The 14,725-nt window shown below is 40.0% G+C and overlaps 1 protein-coding gene across 4 annotated transcripts in view; it reads right to left on the reverse strand.

Annotated features, from left to right (window-relative positions):
- ZWILCH (zwilch kinetochore protein) overlaps positions 1–14,725 on the reverse strand; it is a 44,767-nt gene that overhangs the window by 338 nt on the left and 29,704 nt on the right. For all 4 annotated transcript variants that reach the window (XM_033189664.1, XM_033189663.1, XM_033189666.1 and 1 more), the window contains 4 exons: positions 11,863–11,999; positions 10,323–10,418; positions 7,415–7,527; positions 1,428–1,542 (listed from right to left, as the gene is read on the reverse strand). In XM_033189664.1, coding sequence (XP_033045555.1) covers positions 1,454–1,542; positions 7,415–7,527; positions 10,323–10,418; positions 11,863–11,999 — 435 coding nt within the window. In that variant the 3' untranslated portion in view covers positions 1,428–1,453. The remainder of the gene's footprint in view (positions 1–1,427; positions 1,543–7,414; positions 7,528–10,322; positions 10,419–11,862; positions 12,000–14,725) is intronic.

A 14,725-nucleotide genomic window follows, 5' to 3' on the forward strand; every position in this document is an offset into this window, starting at 1 on the left:
CAGTGAGCTGAGATAAAGCCATTGTACTCAAACCTGGGGGACAAGAGCAAGACTTCTCTCAAAAAAAAAAAAAAAAAAAGTTGCTGTATATAATGAATGTATATTATGAATTATTTACAAAAATGGGATCATAGTATATAAACTGTTGTGACTTGATAGTTTATCACTCTAAAATCTGTCCAGAAATATTACTTTAATGTTCAAATGATTGCCATCTCAGCACTGTCCTATACCTGATAGATAAAATCAATCTGGCCGGGCACAGTGGCTCACACCTGTAATCCCAGCAGTTTGGGAGGCTGAGGCAGGTGAATCACTTGAGGCCAGAAATTCGAGACGAGCCTGGCCAACGTGGTTAAACCCTGTCTCTACTAAAAACAGAAAAAACAGCTGGGCATGGTGGCGGGCACCTGTAATCCCAGTTACTTGGGAGGCTGAGGCAGGAGAATCGCTTGAACCTGCGAGATGAAGGTTGCAGTGAGCTGAGATCACACCACTGCACTCCAGCCTGGGCAACAGAGCAAGACTCCGTCTCAAAAGAGAAAAGAAATCTATAGATAACAATCCTTCCAGGTTGTAAATATTATTAACCAACCACAGAAAAGCATGAAGTGGGTACCAAGTAAATGAGCACGTACACTCTTCTGACACTTTAGTCTGAATTTAGTCTGACAACTTGGACTAAATTCAACTTACTTTATTCAATGAAATACCTCAGATAAATATTACATGTTTATTTTTTATTTATCTTCTAGGTAACTCAGTATCTTGTTTTTTATAATAAAGATTCATTTTACTCTTAACTATGTTAAAATGCTAAAATTAATTAATTTCCATCTATTTGGGGATAAACATGGCTTAAGAACAATCTCATGCATTTTACTCATCTGATTTTACTAAATACTGTTTCTGACACCAGAAAAGAGTAAGACAGTAGAAAATGTCATTTCCATTAATTCTTTTGGTTAATACGATCTCAAATCAAAACATTTTAAGGAGACTATTTACATCTAGGGCTTGTCCTATAGTTGGGCTGGAATAAAATTGTTTATAACAAAACTTCGCTTTCAATGGCAAATCGATATGTCTGTTCAGGGTTCTTCTCTTCCATCAATGTTTTCAACATCAAACTCACTTTCTACTACATATACAGATTTTAAATGCAAAGACATTACCACTCAAGAATTTTTTTTTTTTTTATTTCTCTGGTTTTAGGATTAAATTGACCTATTAAAAGTTGACTACAAAAGGTAGAAAGAAAATTAAAGAGTTTCCCCGCTCAGTAACAACTGGTAAGCCTTTTATGTGATTACTAATAATCTCTATTCCTAATGCAGTAAATCTACATTGATATTGTAGAAAGAACTAAACGTAAGGTACGTATTACAAAGTATTTGACAAAGGGACTAAAAGGTGACCATAAATACCTTATAGAGGATTTCATCAGCACACTTCACTTGAAATGCACCTGGCTGCAGGTAACCATGTTAGTAAAGGATATCCTTTCTTCCAGGCTACCGTTTAGTGTTAATTCTGAAAAATCTGTAATCAAAAAGAGAGCGAGATCAGAAGTGCTTAACACCTTGCTTTTCTACCATGTATAATGCTGAATTTTACACCAATGCAATAACTAAGAGGTCTAAATGGCAATGTGTCTTCTACTTTAAGAGAATTCATTGGAAAAAATTCACTAAGGACACTTGCATTAAATATGAAACTCTTGATACATTTAAAACATGACTAAATAAACTGAAAATGAAGCAGATTATTTTTTAATTATATATTTTTAATTTGGAAACTTACTGCTTTACTTTTTGTGCCATATTAACTAGGGTTACACAACTGTCTTTTTTCCAATTCTAACACAAATTTCAGAAAATAATTTCTATTTAAGATTTGTAGTCTTAGGGCTAGAAACATATCCATTTTTCTCCCAAAGACTATTTTATTTCAAAAATAAATGGTCCAATCAGTATTTAGATGGGATAATGTCCGCTTCCTTGTGGGTCAACATTTTGGTTTCCATATTTTCATCATTATCAACAATCATTTACTGAGCACCCACTGGGTGAGCAGCACTCCACTGGACACTTTTTCTCCCCCATTAACTCCAAATCATTACCCTCTCTTTCCAGGGTGGCTAAAAGTACACTTTCCTCTCTTAAGTCTCCCTGCCTTTGATATCAACTATTTTACTCAAGAGCATCATGCCATTAAATATCTTGAAATAGTATTTAAGTGCTCAGTCCAAAGAAATAAGATGTCTAACTCCTTAAAAGCATATTATCTTTGAAAGAAAGTTAAATATTTTCAGCCATATTTATAATTAACACTTTGTTTGAATAGCCCATGACTTATACAAATGAGATTCCCTCTTCAAGAGTGGGTCTTGCTTTGGGGCTAAAAGACACTGAATAATTTCTAGACAGACACATCAAGAATATATGATGGGTACAAGAGGTTATAAAGTTCAAGCTAAAATGGAGTTTGAGTGTGTTTCTAAGCACACAAATATATGATTTTATAAGAATTCCTCATTTTTATAAAAGGAGTCACTAGACCAATGCACTAGAAAATTGCTTTAACTCCCACATTCAAAATAACTTTCACTCTTTTTTGATGCAATCCACGTCAAAAAGATTTTAAATAATATGTTCAGTATACTTGCTTATTCAGTTTATTAGGAAAAGGTGTTTCATCTTGTATGAATTTCCTCAAAACAGAACTCTAATATCTACAAAATAAAATTTACTTTTTTTTTTTTTTTTGAGGCGGAGTCTCATTCTGTCGCCTAGGCTGGAGTGCAGTGGCCGGATCTCAGCTCACTGCAAGCTCCGCCTCCCGGGTTCCCGCCATTCTCCTGCCTCAGCCTCCCGAGTAGCTGGGACTACAGGCGCCCGCCACCTCGCCCGGCTAGTTTTTTGTATTTTTTTTAGTAGAGACGGGGTTTCACCGTGTTAGCCAGGATGGTCTCGATCTCCTGACCTCATGATCCGCCCATCTCGGCCTCCCAAAGTGCTGGGATTACAGGCTTGAGCCACCGCGCCCGGCCTAAAATTTACTTAATTTTTTTGGAGACAGAATTTTGCTGTTGCTGCCCAGGCTGGAGTGTAATGGTGCGATCTCATCTCACTGCAACCTCTGCCTCCCAACTTCAAGCAATTCTCCTGTCTCAGCCTCCTGAGTAGCTGGGATTACAGGCACCCACCACCATGCCTGGCCAATTTTTTCTATTTTTAGTAGAGACAGGGTTTCGCCATGTTGGCCAGGTTGGTCATGAACTCCTGACCACATGTTTTCTTCTTTAAAAGACATATTCTTTAAATTCTTTAAAGAATGCATGTTTCTTCTTTAAAAAACAATAGATGTAGATAGAAGGTTTCTTTTTGGTTGGTGATTCTCAACCACAGTTGCACAATGGAATCACCTGAAGAATGTTACAAATTACTCCTGTCCCAGCTATACTCCCAGAGATTCCGATTTACTTGGTATGAGCGACAGAACTTTTTTTTTTTTTTTTTTTAGACAGGGTCTTGCTCTGTTACACAGGCTGGAGTGCAGTAGCACAACCTCAGTTCACTGCAGCCTCAACCTCCTGGGCTCAACTAATCCTCCCACCTCAGCCTCCCAAGTAGCTAGGACTACAGGCACATGCCACCACACGCAGCTGATTTTTGTATTTTTTGGACAGATCGGGTCCCACTGTATTAACCAGGCTGGTCTTGAACTCTTAGGCTCAAAGTGATCCTCCCACCTTAGCCTCCCAAAGTGTTAGGATTACAGTATTGTGAGCCACTGCACCTAGCTTAGGCAACAGAACCTTAAAAGCTCCACAGATGATTCTAAAGTTCAGTCCAAACTGGTAATCATCTCTACAATCACCATTCCACATCTCATGGCTAAAGCTGGGTTGTATCCTTCTAGATCTTTTTCTAAGTCCCCGTCTCCATGTTTTTGCTACCATAAGCAATACCACAAATTAACAATCTTGTTTATAGGTCTGTTTGCACATGTCTGATTGTATGTGTGTAAAAAATTCCTACTGATGAAACTGCTAGGCCAAAGAATGTATGTATGTATGTATGCATTTATTTTTTGAGATGGAGTCTTGCTCTGCCACGCAGGCTGAAGTGCAATGGCAGGATCTTGGCTCACTGCAACCTCCCCCTCCTAGGTTCTAGCAATTCTCCTGCCTCAGCATCCCGAGTAGCTGGGATTACAGGCACACGCCACCATACCCAGCTATTCTTTTACAATTTTGATGGGTACCACCTTCCACAGAAGCTGTACAACTTTACATTCCAACCAGAAATGTGTGAGAATGATTGCCTATTTTCCCATACCCATGTCAGCACTGACACCAAACTTTTTGATCTTTGCTAATATGGAAAAGGTATTTATATAATATAAATTTGCATTTCTCTTATTATAGGTGAGGTTGAGCGTATGTTATTTTTTTACTTTTTTTTTTTTTTTTTTTTTTGAGATGGAGTCTCACCCTGTTGCCCAAGCTGGAGTGCAATGGCACGATCTCGGCTCACTACAACCTCCGTCTCCTGGGTTCAAGCGATTCTCCTGCCTCAGCCTCCCAAGTAGCTGTGATTAGAGGCATGTGCCACCATGCCCAGCTGATGTTTTGTATCTTTAGTAGAGATGGGGTTTCACCATGTTGGTCAGACTGGTCTCGAACTCCTGACCTCGTGATCCGCCCTCCTCGGCCTCCCAAAGTGCTGGGATTACAGGCGTGAGCCACCACGCCCGGCCATTCTTTTACATTTTTTAGAGATGGAATCTCACTATGTTGCCCAGCCTAGCCTTGAACTCTTAGGCTCAAGTGATCTTTCCCACCTCAGCCTCCCAAGTAGCTGGGAGTACAAGCAAGTACATCTTATTTTTAAAATGACATCTGAATTTCCTTTTGGTATACAGTTTACCTTATCCATCTTTCTACTGAGTTACTAATATTTTTCTTACTGAAACATATCCCCTTTTCTGAACATGGGTTGCCAATTTCTTTTTTTTTGAGACAAAGTCTCGCTCTGTCACCCAGGCTGGGGTGCAGTGGTGTGATCTTGGCTCACAGCAACCTCCACCTCCCAGGTTCAAGTGATTCTCCTGCCTCAGCCTCCTGAATTGCTGGGACTACAGGCATGTGCCACCACGCTGGGCTAATTTTGTGTATTTTTAGTACAGACGGGGTTTCACCATGTTAGCCAGGATGGTCTCGATCTCCTAACCTCATGATCTGCTTGCCTCGGCCTCCCAAAGTGCTGGGATTACAGGCGTGAGCACCTGCACGTGGCCTCTTTTTTTTTTTTTTTTTTTTTTTTTTTTTAGCAGAGACAGGGTTTCACCATGCTGGCCAGACTAGTCTCAAATTCCTGACCTTGTGATCCGCCCACCTTGGCCTCCAAAGTGCTGGGATTACGGGCGTGAGCCACAGTGCCCAGCCTGGGCTATAAATTTCTTTTCCTAGTTTATAATTTGTCTGTTTTGCCTCTGATATGTTTTGCCATGCAGAAATTTTTCTATTTTTACAGCTGATTCTCAGTCTTTTATCACTTACAGGGTTTATATCACACTTAGAAAAAACACAGCACAATTTTAACTGACAGTTCTCAAAAAATTCAGTTTGGTTATGACTTTTATAGTTCAACTACATGAACAGAGCCTCTAACTGACAGAAATTTCCACTCTACCTAAATCAAAATATACTTGGGAGGGCAGGAGCACAAACATTTTCTGGAAAAATTTTTGCAAATTATCAATCAGTAAAATAAAACTATTTGTATTTCCAGCAGTGTAGGCCTTTGTAATCTAATTAACAGATTCTGTCTGAAAACTATCAGATTTGTTTGCAAATAATCCTTACATATTTAAATGAAGGCATTTAAGACCTATATGAATAAGAGACAACAGCACCTTATACCTCACACGCATAAAAGATAGGAGTTTGAAAGGTACTTCCTGAAGCAGGAAGACTTGGTAGGCTAGCTAATTACACAAAGGGCTAAAAGACATTCTTTGCCTAATATGGACCATCTGTGACAGAATACCAGCAACCTCAACCCTCATTTCCACCATGGAGAAGATACTATGGCAGAAATACCATCATCGTTTCAACCAGTGCCCAAAAGTGTCAAGTATGAATCAGCATTTCCATCTTACAACCTATTTTTACTCCTATGTCCACATTGCTTGATCTCTTTTAGTAAAAGTTCCTCTATGCAAGATAAGGAGAAAAAGCATTCTTTTGTGATTATAATACACTAAATTTTTCTGGGTATTACAGTTGCATAAAAATCATGATAGTTCTGTGTGCGTGTGCGTGTGTCTGTGTGGTGTGTTTCTGAGACAGGGTTTCACTCTGTTGCCCTGGCTAGACTGCAGTGGTGCGATCGGCTCACAGCAACCTCCACTTCCTGGGTTCATGTGATTCTCCAGCCTTGGCCTCCTGAGTAGCTGTAACTACAGGAACAAGCCACCAACACCTGGTTAATTTTTGTATTTGCTTTTTGTAGAGGTGGGGTTTCTCCATGTTGCCCAGGCTGGTCTCTAATTCCTGAGCTCGAAGTGATCCACCTGCCTCAGCCTCCAGAAGTGCTGGGATTACAGGCTTGAACCACCGGGCTCAGCAGTTTTCTTTTTTAAAGAATATGTTTTACACTTAAGAGTTCAGGAAAATTACTTAAAACTGGACCCAGGCCGGGAGTGGCGGCTCACACCTGTAATCCCAGCATTTTGGGAGGCCAAGACAGGCGGATCACATGAGGTCAGGAGTTTGAGACCAGCCTGGCCAACATGGTAAATCCGTCTCTACTAAAGATATAAAATATTAGCTGGGTATGGTGGCGGGTACCTGTAATCCCAGCTACTTGGGAGGCTGAGGCAGGAAAATCACTTGAACCCAGGAGGCAGAGGTTGCAGTGAGCCAAGATTACACCATTGCACTCCAGCCTGGGCAACAGGGCAAGACTTCATCTCAAAAAAAAAAAAAAGAAAGAAAAAAAAAACTGGGCACACAAGAGCTATAGTAACAATCCATTCCAGTAAGATTTAGTTTATTTTCTTTTTCTTTTTTTAGAAGCAGAGTCTCACTCTGTTGCCCAGGCTGGAGTGCAGTGGCACGATCTCAGCTCACTGCAACCTCCACCTCCTGGGTTCAAGGAATTCTTGTATCTTAGTCACCTGAGTAGTTGGGACTACAGGCACATGCAACCATGCCTGGCTAATTTTTTGCATTTTTAGTAGAGATGGGGTTTCACCATGTTGGCCAGGCTGGTCTCAAATTCCTGAGCTCAGACAATCTGCCCGCCCTGGCTTCCCAAAGTGCTGGGATTACAGGTGTGAGCCACTGTGCCCAGCCAGACTTATTTAGAATTATTTATCTGAACAGATTATAAACCATCTTTACCAGGTTTGTGAAAATTCAGATGGTCTATGGGTGAGCTGTCACTCACTTGCCAAACTGTCTTAATCTTCTTTTGACCACTATATATTTCCACTCTCCATTTCTGTGGCTTCTCACTAAGGAAAGAATAAAACAACAAAAGAAAAATTGTCAAAACAGCCACTTACTTCCTTCCCTCTAAAGCCATTTCGTGAAGTCCTCAAGTGATAAGCACTGAGGACAACGAGGTAAATGGGTCACAATTCTCGCCCTTGAGGTGTATAGTCAAGAGAGGGAGAAAAACAAGAATAAAAATAACAATTTGGAAAAAAAAAAGCTACAAGAGAGAAATACTAGGTATGTTAGGGGAAAACAGAAGACAGGAATGTAACTCAGATTGGGGATTGCAGAGTTGGAAAGAATCCTCAGAGGCTGTAATGTGTGAGCTGACTATGAAATAACAAGCAGTTAGTCAGGCAGGTAAGGTCCAGGATGAAGGAATGAAGCATGAGTAGGCACTGAGGGTTAAAAAAGTAGAATGTCTGAAGAAATGCAGTAACAGAGCATCCCTGTGATAGGAGCCATTTAAACAGGAGGAAGTCCTGGCGGGATCTGAATTTTTAGGAAGATCATTTTGGCAATGACATAGAAAAGATAACAGAGACAGAGAGCACAGTTAAGAAAAAGGGTTTTACCACACTCCAGGTATGAAATGATGCAGATGTGAAACAAAGTTATGATGATGTGAAGATGTAGAGAAGGGGACAAATTCTAGAGTTACCAAGGTCTAGACTCAGTAATCTTTTTTTTTTTTTTGAGACAGGGTCTTGCTCTGTCACCCAGGCTGCAGTGCAGTGGCATGATCACAGTTCACTACAGCCTCGACCTCCAGGCCTCAGGCAATCCTCCCACCTCAGCCTCCCTAGTAGCTGAGACTACAAGTGCATGCCACCATGCCTGGCTAATTTTTATATTTTTTTGTAGAGATAGGGTTTCACCATGTTGCCCAGGCTGTCGGTAACCATTTAAAGGAATGAGGAATGAGTGGAGAATAAGCACTAGCTTTATGTTTTGGGCATTAGGTAGAGATTAATGATGGTCATTTGAGAGACGAAGTATGGGAGGAGGAAAAAGCACTGAGAAAGAGATGAGGTGTTTGGCTTGAGAGTTTGAACTGCTACTGCAATAAGCTGGGGATTCTCAGCTAATAAGCTTTTAGAAAGATGGGTCTAAAGCTCAGAGAAGCTGGAGATGTGAGTTATGAATTATTGTTAGCCTAGATGAGTTGAAGCCTTGAGAATAAATGCAATCACCAAGGGAAGATAGGAAGTAGTAAGAAAAGAAGGCAGAAGGTAGAGTTCTGGTGAAAAGCGGCAGAGGAAGAAGAACTTGAAAAGAGAACTCTTCTCAGCTTTTCAGGTGGGCCAGAGAGGTAGAAATCAAATTAAGACAGATGCTATGTCACAGAAACTAAGGAGACAGGTTCAAGAAAGCAATAGTGCTAAATGACAAACAGTCTTATAAGTGCTTACTGAAGTAGGCCGGGTGTGGTGGCTCACACCTGTAATCCCAGCACTTTATGAGGCCATGATGGGTGGATTACGACATCAGGCGTTACAGACCAGCCGGGCCAACATGATAAAACCCCGTCTCTACTAAAAATACAAAAATTAGCCGGGCGTGGTGGCAGGTGCCTGTAATCCCAGCTACTTCGGAGGCTGAGGCAGGAGAATCACTTGAAACCAGAAGGCAGTGGTTGCAGTGAGCTGAGATTGCACCACTGCACTCTAGCCTGGGCAACAAGAGCAAAACTCTCCCTCAAACAAACAAAAAAGTGCTTACTGAAGTAGGAAGAATTGGTTGGTGGGCCAACCAATTACACAAGGCGCTAGATAGAAAATAATCTTTTACTGAAATCCATCCACTGGATTTGACAATTAGAAGGTCACTGGTGACCTTTGTCAGAGCAATTTCAGGGGAGTGATGGGAGTTTGACTAAGAACGAACTAAACAGAGTGGCTGTAGTATGAGAGAAATTTCAAGTATATCATATGCTCAGAGAAGTGTCAGGGAGACCCTCACTGGAGGCAACCTCAGTGTCCATGTGGATGAACAATCTATCATCTCAGCCTCACCACACTTTCTCTAATCCCAAACCCTTCTCTCCCTCCCACAGTTATACCCTAGCCCCTATTATCACTATCCTGGCCATTTTTCTCCTCATCTGTCATTTCCTTTCAGGCTATACTTTCCACTCTTCTCTGAAGGAATAACAAATACAGAGAAAAATGAAAGACTAGAGGCCCAACAGTCCAGAGAGAGGTCTGAGAGAAGGAAGAGGGAGAACTCTGTCAGACTGTGGTCACAGATGATTAAGGTTTCAGAGGTGACAAAGCTCTGGGTCATGAGGTCCCTACTGAATATGAACACTGAAATCTTGCCTGGGATCATGGCTGGACTTAAGATAATAAATTAAATTGCTTATTATTATTATTATTATTTTGAGATGGAGTTTCACTTTTGTTGCCCAGGCTGGAGTGCAATGGCATGATCTCGGCTCACGGCAACCTCTGCACCCTAGGTTTAAGCGATTCTCCTGCCTCAGCCTCCCGAGTAGCTGGGATTACAGGTGCACGCCACCACACCTGGCTAATTTTTGTATTTTTAGGAGAGATGGGTTTTCACTATGTTGGCCAGGTTGCTCTCGAACTCCTGACCTCAGGGGATACACCTGCCTCAGCCTCGAGGCAATGCTGGGATTATAGGCGTGAGCCACCACGCCCAGCTATTATTATTTCTTAATAGAGACAGGGTCTCATTATGTTGCCCAGGCTGGCCTTGAACTCCTGAGCTCAAGTTATCCTCCCACCTCAGCCTCCCACAGTGCTAGGATTACCGGCATGAGCCACCACGCCTAGCCAAAACTGCTTACCTTTGATATAAGTTCTTTACAGCAGTTGGTCTGACTGGCAGCTGAAAAACGTGTTGCTCATCAAGAGGATTTTGTTTGTAATATTTTATGCAGATCCTGAAAAAACAAAATTGAACATCCTTTGGAAAAAAGAGCCATTTGAGATAATGGTTTTCTAGTAGTCGGAAGCAAGTAAGGGAAACATTTTATTGAGTACTACTAACTAAAACATCAGCGAATACTTTTAGAGCCACAAAAGTAAACAAACGAAACAACCCCCGAAACCAAACTTAGTTTTTTTTCTCTTTGAAAACAAATCTCATTCACTTTTTAAAAATTAATAGACATATTTCTCATAAATATAAAATATATTTGAGGCCAAAGAAAGGCTTCGTGGGGAGAGAGGTTACAGAAAGAGAAAAACAATACAAAAAGAAGAGGCAGAAGAGAAACAAAAGTACAGCTTCCATGGTTCTCAGGGCCCAAGGAACTACAGTTAACTCATTCATTCCAATGATCTGTAATGGGCAAAAAAACAAAACAAACTTTGAGATTCTATAAACAATAACAATTTCAAATTTCCCCCTCTACAACTGAGGCAAATTCTAATTTTTTTTTTGAGGAGGAGTCTCACCCTGTCGCCCAGGCTGGAGTGCAGTGGCGTGATCTTGGCTCACTGCAACCTCCACCTCCTGGGTTCAAGCAATTCTCCTGCCCCAGCCTCCCGAGTAGCTGGGATTACAGGCACGTGCCACCACGCTCAGCTAATTTTTTGTATTTTTAGTAGAGACGGGGTTTCACCATGTTGGCCAGGCTGGTCTCGAACTCCTGACCTCGTGATCTACCCATCTAGGCCTCCCAAAGTGCTGGGATTACAGGCGAGCTACCACGCCCAGCTGGCAAATTCTAATTTTGGAAAATGTAATGGTACATTTCCTTTCAGAGGGAAAAGAAACCCAGTCCTTCCACTGGACAGTTCATTTCCTAATTTGAGGTCTCAAATACACATAAGATACCAGCAATCTGTGTCTTAGAATTATTCCAAATAACTTCTAGTCAAACTAATTGGAATCTTAAATTACAGCAGTCTCTACAATTACAGCAGGGCTACTGACAGAGGTCTAGTAATCTATTTGATTCCATTATTATCATTTAGATGGCTGGCAAGGCTATTTTGACCCAAATTGACAGGGGTATAAAGAAGAGAAGGAACTAGTGTTTATTAAGCACCTATTAAGTATCAGGTATGTTATACACATTACATAATTTCATCCTTACAACAAATACATGAGGTTATTAGATCCTTTTTACAGATGAGGAAACAGGATTCAGTGATGGAAACTTCCTAAGGAAGTTAGGAAGTGATGCAGCCAATGTCAAATCTGATTCCTTTTGAATCCAAAGCCTTTCCTGCCTATGGCACTGACTTAGACTCATGCTACTGTAAAGACAGGATGAAGAGGTTCTATCCTAATTGGTAATAAAAACTGTACATATTTAGGCTGTAACTATTTCAAAAGAAATACATTTATATATAAGTAAAGAATACAGATATACTTACTGTGTTAATGAAAAGAGGAGTTCATGTTGAGATTTAATGAAAGGCATGCAACTGACTAATATTTCTAGAATATGGTGGAGTTTTTGGACACGATAAACTTGTTCTTGTATATCTACTGATGGAGCAATGAAGTATTCCTGGAATGAAAAAATATAAGCAAAATAGAGATTTAAAGCACCAGTATAACCTTTGTAAAGAATATACATATGCCTGCTACACCTAAATTTGGATGCTTGATAATAGGGATTAAAAAAAAAAAAAAAGACCCGAAGCAGCTAGATAGAATTTCCCACCTTTCAATACTATTATTCAAAATAAATTACAATCATGCACAATATAACAGTGTTTGAGTCAACAATGGATCACACATATTATAGTGGACTTTTTAACTTTATTTTTTGAGACAGGGTCTCACTCTGCCACCTAGGTTGGAGTGCCATGGCGTGATCTTGGCTCACTGCAACCTCCACCTCCTGGATTCAAGTGATTCTCCTGCCTTAGCCTCCTGAGTAGCTGGGATCACAGGCGCGCACCACCATACCCAGTTAATTTTTGTATTTTTACTAGAGACGGGAATTCACCATGTTGGCCAGGCTGGTCTCAAACTCCTGACCTCAAGTGATCCGCCCACTTCGGCCTCCCAAAGTGCTGGGATTACAGGCATGAGCCACTGCACCCAGCCTACAGTGGTTTTATAAGATCACAATAAAAATGAAAAATCCCTCTCGCCTAGTAGTGACTTTGTAGCTGTAATGGAGTGCAATGCATTATTCCCTTGTTTGCTGTGATATTGGTATGAACAAAACCATTCCTCAAAAAGAGCCTCAGGCAGATGTTTCAGGAGGTATTCCAGAAGGCACTGTTCTCATAGGTGGTAACAGTTCCACGTGTGTTCTTGCTCCTGGAGAGCTTCCAGTGGGACAAGATATGGAGGCGGAAGACAGTGATACTAATGATCCTGACCCTGTGTAGGCCTAGGCTAATATGTGTGTCTGTGTCTTAGTTTTTAACAAATAAATTTAAAACATAAAAAAAGTTAAAAATAGAAAAAAGCTCATAGAATAAGAATACAAAGAAAAAATATTTTTGTATACCTATACAATGTGTTTCTGTTTTAAGTGTTATTACAAAAAAACAAAAGTTTAGAAAAATTTAAAAGTTTATAATGTAAAAAAGTTATAGTAAGTTATGGTTTTTATTGAAGAAACAAATTTTTAAATAAATTTGGTGTAGCCTAAGTGTACAGTGTTTATAGTCTACAGTAGAGTACAGTAACGTTCTACGCCTTGACATTCACTCACCACTCACTCACTGACTCACCCAGAGCAACTTCCAGTGCTGCAAGCTCCATTCATGGTAAGTGCCCTGTACAGGTATCCACGTTTTTATCTTTTGTATGTTATTTTTACTGTACCCCTTCTATGTTTAGACACACAAATACCATTAGGTTACAATTACCTACAGTATTCAGTAAAAAAATATGCTGTACAGGTTTATAGCCTAGGTGTGCAGTAGGTTATACCATCTAAATTTGTTTACGCCACTCCCTGAAATTTGAACAGTAAGTAAATCACTTAATGACACATTTAAAAAAATAATGACACATTTCTCAGAATGTATCCCCATCATTAAGTGAAGCATGACTGTATATACAGATGCAGTTGTCCGTTGGTATCCATGGAGGATTGGTACCAGGAGCCCCCTTGTATACCAAAATCTATGGATACTCAAGTCCCTTATATAAAATAGTATAATATTTGTGTATAACCTATGCATACCCTCCCATATACTTTAAATCACTTCTAGATTACTTCACTTCTAGATTACTTGTAATGCCTAATACAACGTAGATACCATGTAAATAGTTGTTACATTTACTGTTTAGAGAATGACAAAAAAAAAAAAAGAGAATAATGACAAGAAGAAGTCCACACATACTCAGTACAGACATAATCATCCCTTTTCTTGAGACAGGGTCTTGCTCTGTCACCAAGGCTGGAGTGCAGATAGACAAAAAAGTAGCCCATGATCACAGCTCACTGCAGCTTCAACTTCCCCTGCTCAAGTGAACTTCCTACCTCAGCTTCCCAAAGTAGCTGGAACCACAGGCACAGACAACCATGCCTGGCTAAATTTTTTATTTTTGTAGAGATGGAATCTCCCCATGTTGCCCAGGCTGATCTCACACTCCTGGGCTCAAGTGATCCTCCCAAAGTGTTGGGATTACAGGCGGGAGCCACTGTGCCCAGCCTATTTTCTTTTTTTTAAACGTTTTCAATCTGCAGTTGGTTGAATCCATAGATGCAGAACCCATAGACATGCAGGAACAAGTGTGTGTATGTACGTGTGTGTAGTTTTTGTTAGAACATGTTTCCACTAAAAATATATACCCTTAATAAAATGTTTAAAATTTGAATAGTAAAAATTAAACCTCAGAAGGATCCAGTTGAGTCTATTTTGCACAACAGATATAGCTAGTTTTTCTATCTTGTATTTTCATAAGAGAAATGATAAACAAATTGATACTATAAATTCATTTTCAAAAGGATCTTCCAATGAATGTCAAAGATCAGTACAGATAGTAGTCAACTTTCTAAAGTTTCTAAATGGGCTAGGAAAATACAACGAAGTTCATAATGATGACCCTGAAGCCCAGAAATATATATTAAAGATTATAATTTTTTTGGAAAATAAACTTTCAAGTGTAATATAAATGGGTAAAAAGAATATAAAACAAACATTGCTTTACAGAACCTATCAAAGAAAGGCATTCCCTAACCATTCTAGATAGATGAGATGTGTGGTAGTACATTGGCTTGAGTAGGATATAACTATATATAAGTATCACAAATTTATAGACAGT

This window comes from Trachypithecus francoisi, unplaced genomic scaffold (assembly GCF_009764315.1).
Source record: "Trachypithecus francoisi isolate TF-2019V2 unplaced genomic scaffold, Tfra_2.0 Lachesis_group3, whole genome shotgun sequence".
NCBI lineage: Eukaryota > Metazoa > Chordata > Mammalia > Primates > Cercopithecidae > Trachypithecus > Trachypithecus francoisi.